Source organism: Salmo salar, chromosome 13 (assembly GCF_965601325.2).
Source record: "Salmo salar chromosome 13, fSalSal1, whole genome shotgun sequence".
Classification (NCBI taxonomy): domain Eukaryota; kingdom Metazoa; phylum Chordata; class Actinopteri; order Salmoniformes; family Salmonidae; genus Salmo; species Salmo salar.
Genome location: NC_138303.1, coordinates 21,795,552 through 21,810,819, shown reverse-complemented (window position 1 = coordinate 21,810,819; position 15,268 = coordinate 21,795,552). Strand labels below are relative to the sequence as shown.

At 43.5% G+C, this 15,268-nt stretch overlaps 1 protein-coding gene across 4 annotated transcripts in view; it reads right to left on the bottom strand.

Moving 5' to 3' along the window:
* Positions 1 to 15,268, bottom strand: part of LOC106566591 (sodium/potassium-transporting ATPase subunit beta-1-interacting protein 4) — a 137,819-nt gene that overhangs the window by 78,028 nt on the left and 44,523 nt on the right. For all 4 annotated transcript variants that reach the window (XM_014134740.3, XM_014134736.3, XM_014134739.3 and 1 more), the window contains exons 2-3: positions 8,392 to 8,529; positions 445 to 525 (exon numbers count right to left, since the gene is read on the bottom strand). In XM_014134740.3, the coding sequence (XP_013990215.1) occupies positions 445 to 525; positions 8,392 to 8,529 (219 nt within the window). The remainder of the gene's footprint in view (positions 1 to 444; positions 526 to 8,391; positions 8,530 to 15,268) is intronic.

Here is a 15,268-nt window from a genome sequence, read left to right as displayed (position 1 = left end):
GTGTAATTGACATGTAGTGTAGTTGACATGTAGTGTAGTTGACATGTAGTGTAGTTGACCAGTGGCGTAGTTGACCTGTAGTGTAATTGACCTGTAGTGTAGTTGACATGTAGTGTAATTGACATGTAGTGTAGTTGACCAGTGGGGTAGTTGACCAGTACTGTAGTTGACCTGTAGTGTAGTTGACCAGTACTGTAGTTGACCTGTAGTGTAGTTGACATGTAGTGTAGTTGACCTGTAGTTGACCTGTAGTGTAGTTGACCTGTAGTGTAGTTGACCTGTAGTGTAGTTGACCAGTACTGTATTTGACCTGTAGTGTAGTTGACCTGTAGTGTAGTTGACCAGTAGTGTAGTTGACCTGTAGTGTAGTTGACCTGTAGTGTAGTTGACCTGTAGTGTAGTTGACATGTAATTGACCTGTGAGTCAGAGAGAATAGGGCCTACCTTGGTTAAGTCTCCCACATCCAGGTAGTAACAAATGATGAAGACATTCCAGGCCACCCAGAGAGCCATCCACACTGTGTACTGTATAGGACACAAACACAACACCGGTTAACCACATATTAACTACATGCATGGTGGAATATATACACACTTACAGACACATGGGTTGATAAAACATCAGAACACATCATACATTGAAATAAGTCAGAACAGAAATGAAAGATCCCTGTGTGAATGGTGTTATGGAACACACTCTACACTGCACTTCACCGTTCATTGATTCATGTGTAATACCCCCTCTGGCCTTCATGCTAAAGCTGCTGTAAGTCCATTAAGACTTGAAAGAGTTGGGTTTTAAACCAGCTGAGGGTTTAATGGAGGGGCATAAACAGGGCTAAGATATCATTCAATTAACAGTGTTTACAAAGGGTCTATGTTACAAACAACAAACTAAAGAAAGTCGCACACTCCATATATAAACTCCCAGTAATTTATTGGGTATTTACCAACGTTTTGGCATCACTGTGCCTTCTTCAGGGTGATGTCATGAATACTTGAACCAGGTTATGTAGACAAACAGTGCAATTAGTGCAACCAATGACAATAGTGAGGGGTGTGTCATAATGATTAAGTTAATTAGAATGAATTAGTGAAACTTTAAAAAAAAAACTGTTTATGGCATATTAAATATATTAGGCTATTGTTATCATATATAAACATAATTGAATATTGTATATACTATTAGCATCAACATACATTATTGTATCATTGTTTGGTATTTCATTTCATATTTGTTCCATGTAATCTTTTGGTTCAACCTTAATGTATAATGAGCATCATCAACAGGGGGACATATTAGGTGTACGCTAATAAACTGTAGAAAGAATATATCCATTTAAAAGAGAGAATTGTTCATAAGAAGGGCTTGAAATCAAAGTCAATATTCAGACCACTAGGGGTCAATGTTTTTAGACAGGATATCCAGTAAGCCTCCCTTCGTAGCAGTAGGATCTCCATGTTACCTCCTCTCCTTGGTAGAGCAACATGCTCAATGCCTGTGTATTTGAGGGAGGAGATTGGATGGTCAGCTTCAACAAAGTGAGCTGCTACTGGATAGTCAATGTTCTAACACCTGATTGAGCTGCGGTGTTCAGCTATGCGTTGTTTTAATTGTCTTTTCGTTTGTCCTACGTAGGCTTTTCCACATGAACAGGTGATGAGATAGATTACTCCCTTGGTCTTGCATGAGATGATCCCCCTAACAAGGATTGTTCGACCTGTATGAGGGTGTCTGAAGAAGGATGTTTTTATTGTGCTGTTGCACATGAGCCACATTTGTAGTTCCCATTTAGGATAGGTGTCAAGAGTGTCTGAGTGGGCTCAGGGGATATGTCAGATCTCACCAAACTATCTCCAGGATTGCGACCACCCTTATAGACCACCAGTGGTGGCTCCTTGAAGAGTTGTGAGATTTTTTTGTCTGATTGCAGAATATGCCAACGCTTTTTCAGGATTGCTTTCATTTTCTCCAAATCCTTGGTGTACTTAGTGCAAAAGACGGTTGCGTTGTTTTTCTTCTTTGGTTGAGTTTTTAGTAATTCCTCTCTTGGTTTTTGAGATTTTCATCATTGCAGCATCAAGAGTTTTGTTCTTGTAGCCTCTCATTTTGAATTTATCTGTCATTCTTTTAGCATTGCTGTCAAAATCTGTCTGGTTGTCACAGATTAGTTGAACCCTGCATAACTGGCTATATAACTGACCATTATTGTGGGGAAGGGGATGTATACTATCCACACATAGCAGGGTATTGCGGTCTGTGGGCTTTGTGTATAAGTCTGTGTGTAATGCATCATTCTCTTTGATAATCCATAAGTCCAGGTAGTTTATTTTTCTCTCATCAGTCTGCATGGTGAATTTGAGTTATTCAGACCTCTCATTTAGTAGAGTTTGGAATTTGGAGTTCCTGCTCACTTCCTTCCCAGAGCACAAAGACATCCTCTTGCGAAAGTATTCACCCCCCTTGGCATTTTTCCTATTTTGTTGCCTTACAACCTGGAATTAAAATATATTTTTTGGGGGTTTGTATCATTTGATTTACACAACATGCCTACCACTTTGAAGATGCAAAATATTTTTTATTGTGAAACAAACAAGAAATAAGACAAAAAACTGAAAATAACATAACTATTCACCCCCCTAAGTCAATAGTTTGTAGAGCCACCTTTTGCAGCAATTACAGCTACAAGTCTCTTGGGGTATGCCTCTATAAACTTGGCACATCTAGCCACTGGGATTTTTGCCCATTCTTCAAGGCAAAACTGCTCCAACTCCTTCAAGTTGGATGGGTTCAATCAATCTTTAAGTCATACCACAGATTCTCAGTTGGATTGAGGTCTGGGCTTTGACTAGGCCATTCCAAGACATTTAAATGTTTCCCCTTAAACCACTCGAGTGTTGCTTTAGCAGTATGCTTAGGGTCATTGTCCTGCTGGAAAGTGAACCTCCGCCCCAGTCTCAAATCTCTGGAAGACTGAAACAGGTTTCCCTCAAGAATTTCCATGTATTTAGCGCCATCCATCATTCCTTCAATTCTGACCAGTTTGCCAGTCCCTGCCGATGAAAAACATCCCCATAGCATGATGCTGCCACCACCATGCTTCACGGTGGGGATGGTGTTCTCGGGGTGAAGGGAGGTATTGGGTTTGTGCCGGACATAGTATTTTCCTTGATGGCCAAAAAGCTCAATTTTAGTCTCATCTGACCAGAGTACCTTCTTCCATATGTTTGGGGAGTCTCCCACATGCTATTTGGCGAACACCAAACATGTTTGCTTATTTGTTTCTTTAAGCAATGGCTTTTTTTCTGGCCACTCTTCCGTAAAGCTCAGCTCTGTGGAGTGTACGGCTTAAAGTGGTCCTATGGATAGATACTCCAATCTCCGCTTTGCAGCTCCTTCAGGGTTATTTTTGGTCTCCTTGTTGCCTCTCTGATTAATGCCCTCCTTGCCTGGTCCGTGAGTTTTGGTGGGCGGCCCTCTCTCTTGACAGATTTGTTGTGGTGCCATATTCTTTACATTTTTTAATAATGGATTTAAATGGTGCTCTGTGGGATGTTCAACATTTCTGATATGTTTTTATAACCCAACCCTGATCTGTACTTCTCCACAACTTTGTCCCTGACCTGTTTAGAGAGCTCCTTGATCTTCATGGTGCCGCTTGCTTGGTGGTGCCCCTTGTTAGTGGTGTTGCAGACTCTGGAGCCTTTCAGAACAGGTGTATATATACTGAGATCATGTGACAGATCATGTGACACTTAGATTGCACACAGATGGACTTTATTTAACTAATTATGTGACTTCTGAAGGTAATTGGTTGCACCAGATCTTATTAAGGGGCTTCATAGAAAAGGGGGTATGCACATATGCATGCACCACTTTTCCGATTGATAGTTTTTAGAACTTTTTGAAACAAGTAATTTTTTTCATTTCACTTCACCAATTTGGACGATTTTGTGTATGTCCATTACATGAAATACAAATACAAATCCATTTAAATTACAGGTTGTAATGCAACAAAATTTAAAAAATGCCAAGGGGGATGAATACTTTTGCAAGGCACTGTATCTCTTCCATAGGAGTATTTTAGAAAGTAAGGGGTGTGTCTCTGTTTTATAAAGATGTGCTTCCTCAAATTGTCCCACATACAGGTTTGCATAGTTGGGGGAAAAGGGGGAGCCCATGGCTACACTCAAAGTCTGACTCAAAGACAAAGTAGTTATTGGATAGTACCAGTTCCGTAAGTTGTAAGATGCAATCTTTGGATGGAGCACGGGTAGAGTCTGAAGGAAGTGTTGCAGCACCTGCAAGCCTCCAGTGTGTGGGATGTTAGTGTACAAGCTCTCCACATCAAAAGTGGCCATCAGGGTGCCCTCTGCTATCCTTCCTAAGCTCGCTATCAATGAGACCACGTGACTAGTGTCTTTGACATAAAATGGGAGATTCTCATCCATCGGTTTGATGGGGTAATCCAGAAATGTTTAAATGTTGGATGTCACAGAGGCGATTGCTGCTACAATGGGTCTATCTGGAGGAGACACTTGTTTGTGTAATTTAGTGACTGTATAGAAAGTTGACGGTAATTTCTGGACTCTGTACCCACCTGCCTGACCATTCTGCCTGCCTTGACCACGAGCCTGTCTGCCACTCTGTACCCACCTGCCTGACCATTCTCCCTGCCTTGACCACGAGCCTGTCTGCCACTCTGTACCCACCTGCCTGACCATTCTGCCTGCCTTGACCACGAGCCTGTCTGACACTCTGTACCCACCTGCCTGACCATTCTCCCTGCCTTGACCACGAGCCTGTCTGCCACTCTGTACCCACCTGCCTGACCATTCTCCCTGCCTTGACCACGAGCCTGTTTGCCACTGTACCCACCTGCCTGACCATTCTGCCTGCCTTGACCACGAGCATGTCTGCCACTCTGTACCCACCTGCCTGACCATTCTGCCTGCCTTGACCACGAGCCTGTCTGCCACTCTGTACCCACCTGCCTGACCATTCTGCCTGCCTTGACCACGAGAGAACTTACCCTCCCTACTCATCCTAACATAAAGGCAGTAGACAACTTACCCTCCCTACTCATCCTAACATAAAGACAGTAGAGAACTTACCCTCCCTACTCATCCTAACATAAAGACAGTAGAGAACTTACCCTCCCTACTCATCCTAACATAAAGACAGAGAACTTACCCTCCCTACTCATCCTAACATAAAGACAGTAGAGAACTTACCCTCCCTACTCATCCTAACATAAAGACAGAGAACTTACCCTCCCTACTCATCCTAACATAAAGACAGTAGAGAACTTACCCTCCCTACTCATCCTAACATAAAGACAGTAGAGAACTTACCCTCCCTACTCATCCTAACATAAAGACAGAGAACTTACCCTCCCTACTCATCCTAACATAAAGACAGTAGAGAACTTACCCTCCCTACTCATCCTAACATAAAGACAGAGAACTTACCCTCCCTACTCATCCTAACATAAAGACAGTAGAGAACTTACCCTCCCTACTCATCCTAACATAAAGACAGAGAACTTACCCTCCCTACTCATCCTAACATAAAGACAGTAGAGAACTTACCCTCCCTACTCATCCTAACATAAAGACAGAGAACTTACCCTCCCTACTCATCCTAACATAAAGACAGAGAACTTACCCTCCCTACTCATCCTAACATAAAGACAGTAGAGAACTTACCCTCCCTACTCATCCTAACATAAAGACAGAGAACTTACCCTCCCTACTCATCCTAACATAAAGACAGTAGAGAACTTACCCTCCCTACTCATCCTAACATAAAGACAGAGAACTTACCCTCCCTACTCATCCTAACATAAAGACAGTAGAGAACGTACCCTCCCTACTCATCCTAACATAAAGACAGTAGAGAACGTACCCTCCCTACAGACATGTAAGATGTTGAGTCACCAAATCCCTTCCCTTCTTTTTTCAAGAACGCTGACACACAAGTATTCTTCCCTCTATCTGCTCTCCCTTCTCTTTTCATCCTCCCTCCTTTTTCCTAAGAAAGCTGACATTATTATTTCCTTCTCATCCCTGTATCCTCTCTTGCATTTGGTTATTCTCCTCCCTCTGACCTCTCACACATTCCTTCCAATCTGTCTTTTCTCTCTCCCTTGCCCTTTGACTTCCTTTCCACATTAAAAACCCAAATTGAGCTTTGCTAAAATATTTTTTATGTCTTTGTGAATCTTTTATAGTTTCTTAACTTTAACCATCCGATTTTAAGGAGTATTTATGTCTGTAATAAACCCTTTTGTGGGGGAAACTCATTCTGATTGACTGGGCCTGGCTCCCCAGTGGGTGGGCCTTTGCCCTCCTAGGCCCACCCATGGCTGCACCCTTCTCCACTCTTGAAATCCATAGATTAGGGCCTAATACATTTATTTCAATTGACTGATTTCCTTATATGAACTGTTACTCAGTAAAATATTTTAAATTGTTGCATTTAGATTTTTGTTCAGTATAGAACATTAGTGATCTTCAATCTAGAACCTTCTAGGACATTCCATTGTATTTTTCAAACCTGGTCCTGCAGTGCTACAAGACGGCCAGGCTTTTGTTCTTGGCTAGTACTAACACACCTCATTCAACTAATCAAGAGGTGTTGTAACCCCCCCCCCCCCCCCACCCATAACACCTCAGATTTAACCAAATCCTCAATCCAGCTGGATTTTTGTTGAGGTTGGCTTTAGGGTGCACTCTGAGTGTGAAATGAATGGAAGTTGACTAATTAATTAACCTGTTAGGGCTAGGGGGCAGTATTGACACAGCCGGATAAAAAACGTACCCGATTTAATCTGGTTACTACTCCTGCCCAGTAACTAGAATATGCATATAAGTATTGGCTTTGGATAGAAAACACCCTAAAGTTTCTAAAACTGTTTGAATGGTGTCTGTGAGTATAACAGAACTCAAATGGCAGGCCAAAACCTGAGAAGATTCCATGCAGGAAGTGGCCTGTCTGACAAGTAGTGTTTCATCTGGGCTCTTTTTATTGAAGACTGAGGATCTTTGCAATAACGTGACACTTCCTACGGCTCCCATAGGCTCTCAGAGCCCGGGAAAAAGCTGAATGATATCGAGGCAGGCTCTGGCTGAAACACTTTATCGCTTTTGGCAAGTGGCCACTCAGAGTACTATGGGCTTAGGCGCGTGCCCGCGTCGACCGAATGCTTTCTTTTCTTTTGTCTGTTTACCTAAACGCAGATTCCCGGTCTGAATATTATCGCTTTTTTATGAGAAAAATGGCATAAAAATTGATTTTAAACAGCGGTTGACATGCTTCGAAGTACAGTAATGGAATATTTAGAATTTTTTTGTCACGAATTGCGCCATGCTCGTCACCCTTATTTACCCTTTCGGATAGTGTCTTGAACGCACGAACAAAACGCCGCTGTTTGGATATAACAATGGATTATTTTGAACCAAACCAACATTTGTTATTGAAGTAGAAGTCCTGGGAGTGCATTCTGACGAAGACAGCAAAGGTAATAACATTTTTCTTATAGTAAATCTGACTTTGATGAGTGCTAAACTTGCTGGGTGTCTAAATAGCTAGCCCTGTGATGCCGGGCTATCTACTGAGAATATTGCAAAATGTGCTTTCACCGAAAAGCTATTTTAAAATCGGACATATCGAGTGCATAGAGGAGTTCTGTATCTATTATTCTTAAAATAATTGTTCTGCTTTTTGTGAACGTTTATTGTGAGTAATTTAGTAAATTCACAGGCAGTGTTCGGTGGGAATGCTAGTCACATGCTAGTCACATGCTAATGTAAAAAGCTGGTTTTTGATATAAATATGAACTTGATTGAACAAAACATGCATGTATTGTATAACATAATGTCCTAGGGTTGTCATCTGATGAAGATCATCAAAGGTTAGTGCTACATTTAGCTGTGGTTTGGGTTTATGTGACATTATATGCTAGCTTGAAAAATGGGTGTCTGATTATTTCTGGCTGGGTACTCTGCTGACATAATCTAATGTTTTTGCTTTCGATGTAAAGCTTTTTTGAAATCGGACAGTGTGGTTAGATTAACGAGAGTCTTATCTTTAAAATGGTGTAAAATAGTCATATGTTTGAAAAATTGAAGGTTTTGCATTTCTAAGGTATTTGAATAACGTGCCACGGGATTACACTGGCTGTTGAGAAGGTGGGACGCAAGCGTCCCACCTAGCCCATAGAGGTTAAATGTACTTACTGATAGATTAATAGATTAAGACGACAAACAATGTGTTCAGGGAGAGGGCTCTTGGAAGTTTGAATAAACAGATAAATGGTTCAATACAATTTGGGCTGACACGTGTTTGTGTGTACATATATGTGTGTGTATGTGCGTGTTTGTACTCACCACTACAATGTAGCGTGGTCGGTATTGTATGGTGCCGAAGAGGCCGAGGATGACAATGATGATGTGGAAGAAGTTGGCCAGGATGGGCGCCCACTGGTACCCCAGGAAGTCAAACACCTGTCTCTCCAATGCCACCAACTGCAGAGAGAGAGGGGAAAAGGGAGAGAGGGGAAAAGGGAGGGGGGGAAGGGAGAGAGGAGGGAAGAGAGAGAGAGGGAGGAAGAGAGAGGGGAAGGGAGAGAAGGGAAGAGAGGGTTAGAAAGACTGAACTTGGGGGATGAAGGTACATTACATCCAAATTAGCAAGGAATCTCCAAAGTACAATATAGGCAAGGTCCATTACCCAACCAACCACAATGTACAACAGTATCCTAAAATCCAACGTGACACATCCATCCACATCAAAATGAAAGAATGCATCAGTGTAGTCATCCATTCAGCATTTAATCAGTCTTATTTCCACCCAGCCCTGAATCACTGAATGTCACTGTGAGATGTGGCCTCAGAACACAGTACTCCTCCAGCTGAGACTCTTAATTGTCCAGAGGGACACAGATCTACACAAATACAGCTTTCATCCAGCTAACACAAACCCTTAGGGCCAACTCCCTGCACACACATACACTACATGACCAACAGTATGTGGACGCCTGTTCGTCGAACATCTCATTCCAAAATCATGGGCATTAACCTGTTAGGGCTAGGGGGCAGTATTGACACGGCTGGATAAAAAACATACCCGATTTAATCTGGTTACCACTCCTACCCAGTAACTAGAATATGCATATACTTATTACATATGGATAGAAAACACCCTAAATTTTCTAAAACTGTTTGAATGGTGTCTGTGAGTATAACAGAACTCAAATGGCAGGTCAAAACCTGAGAGATTTCTTGAACTTCTTTTCCATATCTATCATTTACTAAGGATCTCTGCTCTAACGTGACACTTCCCACGTCGTCCATAGGCGCTCAGAGCCCGGGAAAAAACAGAATGTCGTCATTCCAGCCCCAGGCTGAAACACATTATCGCCTTTCTCAAGTGGCCGATCAAGGGACACTGGGCTTATGCGCGTGACCCCGACCGCCCCCGCCTTTGGGATTTTTTCCTCTGTTTGCCGAAAAGGAGATTCCCTGTCGGAATATTATCGCTTTTCTACGAGAAAAATGTCGTAAAAATTGATTTTAAACAGCGGTTGACATGCTTCGAAGTACGGTAATGGAATATTTAGAATTTTATTGTCACGAATTGCGCCATGCGCGCGACACTTCTTTACTATTTCGGATAGTGTCTGGAACGCACGAACAAAACGCCGCTATTCGGATATAACGATGGATTATTTTGGACCAAACCAACATTTGTTATTGAAGTAGCAGTCCTGGGTGTGCATTCTGACGAAGACAACAAAAGGTAATCAAACTTTTATAATAGTAAATATGATTATGGTGAGTGCTAAACTTGCCGGGTGTCTAAATAGCGAGCCCGTGATGCCTGGGCTATGTACTTAGAATATTGCAAAATGTGCTTTCACCAAAAAGCTATTTTAAAATCAGACATATCGAGTGCATAGAGGAGGTCTGTATCTATAATTCTTAAAATAATTGTTATGCTTTTTGTGAACGTTTATCGTGAGTAATTTAGTAAAATGTTAGCGAATTCCCCGGAAGTTTGCGGGGGGTATGCTAGTTCTGAACGTCACATGCTAATGTAAAAAGCTGGTTTTTGATATAAATATGAACTTGATTGAACAAAACATGCATGTATTGTATAACATAATGTCCTAGGGTTGTCATCTGATGAAGATCATCAAAGGTGAGTGCTGCATTTAGCTGTCTTCTGGGTTTTGGTGACATTATATGCTGGCTTGAAAAATGGGTGTCTGATTATTTCTGGCTTGGTACTCTGCTGACATAATCTAATGTTTTGCTTTCGTTGTAAAGCCTTTTTGAAATCGGACAGTGTGGTTAGATTAACGAGAGTCTTGTCTTTAAATGGCTGTAAAATAGTCATATGTTTGAGAAATTGAAGTAATAGGATTTTTAAGGTTTTGAAAATCGCGCCAAGCGTCCCACCTAGCCCATAGAGGTTAATGCTATGACAGCCGCCACTCTTCTGGGAAGGCTTTCCACTAGATGTTGGAACTTTGCTGCGGGGACCAGCTTCCATTCAACCACAAGAGCATAAGTGAGGTCGGGCACTGATGTTGGGCGATTAGACCTGGCTCGCCATCTGCGTTCCAATTCATCCCAAAGGTGTTCAATGGGTTGAGGTCAGGGCTCTGAGCAGGCCAGTCATGTTCTTCCACACCGATCTCAACAAACCATTTCTGTGTGGACCTCGCTTTGTGCACGGAGCATTGCCATGCTGAAACAGGAAAGGGTCTTCTCAATCAATCAATCAATCAACAAAAAAAATTTAAGCCATTTTTACATTAGCCGATGTCACAAAGTGCTATACAGAAACCCAGCCTAAAACCCCAAACAGAAAGCAATGCAGATGTAGAAGGGTACTAAAAAATGTCTGCAGAATAGAAAGTACCCAAGAACACATTGCCCTCCCATCATTCCTAAATGGAAGAAGTTTGGAACCACCAAGACTCTTAGAGCTGGCCGCCCGGCCAAACTGAGCAATTGGGGGAGAAGAGCCTTGGTCAGGGAGGTGAACAAAGCACCCGATTTTCACTCTGACAGAGCTCCAGAGTTCCTCTGTGGAGATGGGAGAACCTTCCAGAAGGACAACCATCTCTGCAGCACTGCACCAATCAGGCCTTTATGGTAGAGTGGCCAGACAGAAGCCATTCCTCAGTAAAAGCCTAATGACAGCCGGCTTGGAGTTTTCCAAAAGGCACCTAAAGACTCTCAGACCATGAGAAACAAGTCTGGTCTTATGAAACCAAGATTTAACTCTTTGGCCTGAATCCAAAGCATCATATCTGGAGGGAACCTGGCACCATCCCTACGGTGAAGCATGGTGGTGGCAGTATCATGTTGTGGGGATGTTTTTCAGCGGCAGGGACTGGGAGACTAGTCAGAATCGAGGGAAAGGTGAATGGAGCAAAGTACAGAGAGATCCTTGATGAAAAACTGCTCCAGAGCCCTCTCCAAACTATTGCCACAAGGTTGGAAGCACAGAATCATCTAGAATGTAATTAATTGTATGCTGTAGCGTTAAGATTTTTCCCTTCACTGGGACCAAAGGGCCTAACCTGAACCATGTCCAGAGTCCAATGGCGGCGAGCTTTACACCACTCCAGCCGAGGCTTGGCATTGCGCATAATGATCTTAGGCTTGAGTGCGGCTGCTCGGCCATGGAAACCCATTTCATGAAGCTCCCGGTGAACAGTTATTGTGCTGACGTTGTTTCCAGAGGCAGTTTGGAACTCGGTGGTGAGTGTTGCAACCAAGAACAGACGATTTTTACACGCTACACGTTTCAGCACTCAGCGGTCCCGTTCTGTGAGCTTGTGTGGCCTACCACTTCGCGGCTACCACGTTGAAAGTCACTGAGCTCTTCAGTAAGGCCATTTTACTGCCAATGTTTGTCTATGGAGATTGTATGGCTGTGTGCTTGATTTTATACACCTTTCAGCCGAATCCACATACTTTTGTATATATAGTGTAGCTGCACCAACACACAGTCTCAGCTCTAACACTTATAGCCAGAGTGCTTGGAGTCGGTGTAAGTTATGAGAGAAAAGGCATTTAGTGAAATAAACAATGACAGATTCAAAGGAAAGAACAAGGTTTTCCAAACTTCCTGCCAGGAGCCTCCAGGTCAGTAATGGGAGTGTTATGGGAGAACAGGGCCTTTTGTAATAACACCTCACCACTGATCCAGGGCAATTATTATTAAACAACAAATTCAAAAATGCTCAACACACACACACACACACACACACACACACACACACACACACACACACACACACACAAATGACTATAAGCCCCCCACAATAAAAGGAGAAAAACACATTCTGCCTCCCCTCCAGACTGCCAGTGCTTTGCCAATAAAAAAACAAGTAAGTTTCACCTTTTAGACGGCGAGTCCCTATATGCATCAACTCCATAGTGTTCTGGGGGAACCACAGGAGGAATGGAGTATGGCACAGGTGTTTCATTATAATTCTGTCACTAGGGAGCAGTGTGTGTGTGTGTGTGCCTGTGGCGACAGTGTGTTTGCGGCGTGTGTCGACATGCCAGCGCCAGCCAACCACGCCATGATGGATGAGGGTGAGAGGAATCCTGTCGCCGTGACGATGACAGACACACACACATTCACAGACAATATCGCTGTTGTTAATGACATGGAAATGTTAACATGGGCCTTGTGAAGCAGGTTCGGGTGTGACAGGAGGAGAAAGACGGAGAGAATGAGATGGTGCAAGGCAATCAAATGCTCCTTGAAAATTACAAATAAAATCTTCATACAAAACTTGGATGGGCCATGTGTGGTGGATATGGTTTCTTCCCTGGGCTATGTGTGGTGGATGTGGTTTCTTCCCTGGGCTATGTGTGGTGGATTTGGTTTCTTCCCCGGACCATGTGTGGTGGATGTGGTTTCTTCCCCGGACCATGTGTGGTGGATGTGGTTTCTTCCCCGGACCATGTGTGGTGGATGTGGTTTCTTCCCCGGACCATGTGTGGTGGATGTGGTTTCTTCCCTGGGCTATGTGTGGTGGATTTGGTTTCTTCCCCGGACCATGTGTGGTGGATATGGTTTCTTCCCCGAACCATGTGTGGTGGATGTGGTTTCTTCCCCGGACCATGTGTGGTGGATGTGGTTTCTTCCCCGGACCATGTGTGGTGGATGTGGTTTCTTCCCCGGACCATGTGTGGTGGATGTGATTTCTTCCCTGGGCTATGTGTGGTGGATGTAGTTTCTTCACCGGACCATGTGTGGTGGATGTGATTTCTTCCCTGGGCTATGTGTGGTGGATGTAGTTTCTTCCCTGGGCTATGTGTGGTGGATGTGGTTTCTTCCCCGGACCATGTGTGGTGGATGTGGTTTCTTCCCCGGACCATGTGTGGTGGATGGGGTTTCTTCCCCGGACCATGTGTGGTGGATGGGGTTTCTTCCCTGGGCTATGTGTGGTGGATGTAGTTTCTTCCCTGGGCTATGTGTGGTGGATGTGATTTCTTCCCCGGACCATGTGTGGTGGATGTGATTTCTTCCCTGGGCTATGTGTGGTGGATGTAGTTTCTTCCCTGGGCTATGTGTGGTGGATGTGGTTTCTTCCCCGGACCATGTGTGGTGGATGTGGTTTCTTCCCCGGACCATGTGTGGTGGATGGGGTTTCTTCCCCGGACCATGTGTGGTGGATGGGGTTTCTTCCCTGGGCTATGTGTGGTGGATGTAGTTTCTTCCCTGGGCTATGTGTGGTGGATGTAGTTTCTTCCCTGGGCTATGTGTGGTGGATGTGGTTTCTTCCTGGGCCGTGTGTGGTGGATTGTGTTTTTGATTCTGCGGCTGAATCACTTGCGTGTGTGAATATGTGTGTCTCGATAACAATCTTTCTCAGAAAGCAGAAACAGCTTTAACAATGGAAAACAAATTGTAACAGACATCCTGTATGAATCACATCTCACCTTTCCTCTTTAAAAACACCCCTCTGTTTTCCGGATGAGTCAAAGCTCCTGGCATAGTGTGTGTGTGTGTGTGTGTGTGTGTGTGTGTGTGTGTGTGTGTGTGTGTGTGTGTGTGTGTGTGTGTGTGTGTGTGTGTGTGTGTGTGTGTGTGTGTGTGTGTGTGTGTGCTGTGTGAATCAAATAAATTATTTTACCCTGACAAACACGTGATTTATACGAACCTGGACGGTCCCCATGACCTGGACGGTCCCCCCAGCAGAGTGTATGTGTGTGTCGGGGGTGACCTTTTTATCTCACAGAAGTTTTATTGAGGTCATTGTTTGTAGAAAAGGTCACGTCACCTGGTGTTGCAGCTAAAGTATAAATCCCATTCTACTATCAACAGACACACAGGGGAGAGAGAGGAGATCTTTTCAGGGGTTTGGTTCAGTTGCTATTAGAAAAAGTGCTAGGCCTAGGCTATATCAAAGAAAGTTGATCTGCTTCTCTCTGCTTCTTCCCTGTATCAGTAATACCCCTATCTATGTCACAGCTTCCTGTTCTTAACACATCTCAGTGTGTGTTGATGGGTTGTTATCTCCAACACTCATACCCTAATGACTTAGTTATCAGACCAGGAAGAGATCAAACGTCTTTCCTCTTACACACGTGATCTTCTCATCACGGTCTTATCCGTGTCCCATTCTCTCTCCTCCTTGACTGTGATGTTTAGGAGGCAAGGGCTTTGGGATGATTGAAATGGTTTTAGTCTTTGATGTGCTCCAAACGTCTTGTGACAATGACGGGAAAGATCAAACTCCGTTACAAAGCTGTGTGTGTATATAGAGAGAAAGGAGAGGAGGGAGATGGATAGATAGAGAGAGAGAGCGAGTGCGAGAGTAGAGAAAGATTGTGATTTATGATATCTGTTTATGATGAGGTATCGTGTAGCAGTACAGGTGATTAATTGAAGTTTAGCTGTCAGGGATTGTTTTATGGAAGAGAAGAGAGAGCGAGAGAGAGAGAGAGAGAGAGAGAGAGAGAGAGAGAGAGAGAGAAAAAAAAGCGAGCTAGAAGGAGAGACCAGAGAAAGAGAGCGAAAGAATTTCAAAAAACAGATTAAACTAGAATGCTATTTGGCCCTAAACACAGAGTACACAGTGGCAGAATACCTGAACACTGTGACTGACCCAAAATTAAGGAAATCTTTGAATTTGTACAAACTCAGTGAGCATAGACATTGTCAGCGAATGCTAGGAGTGGTGGTAGGAGTCAGGCGCAGAGAGCAGAGGTAAGGAAAAAATGTATTTAT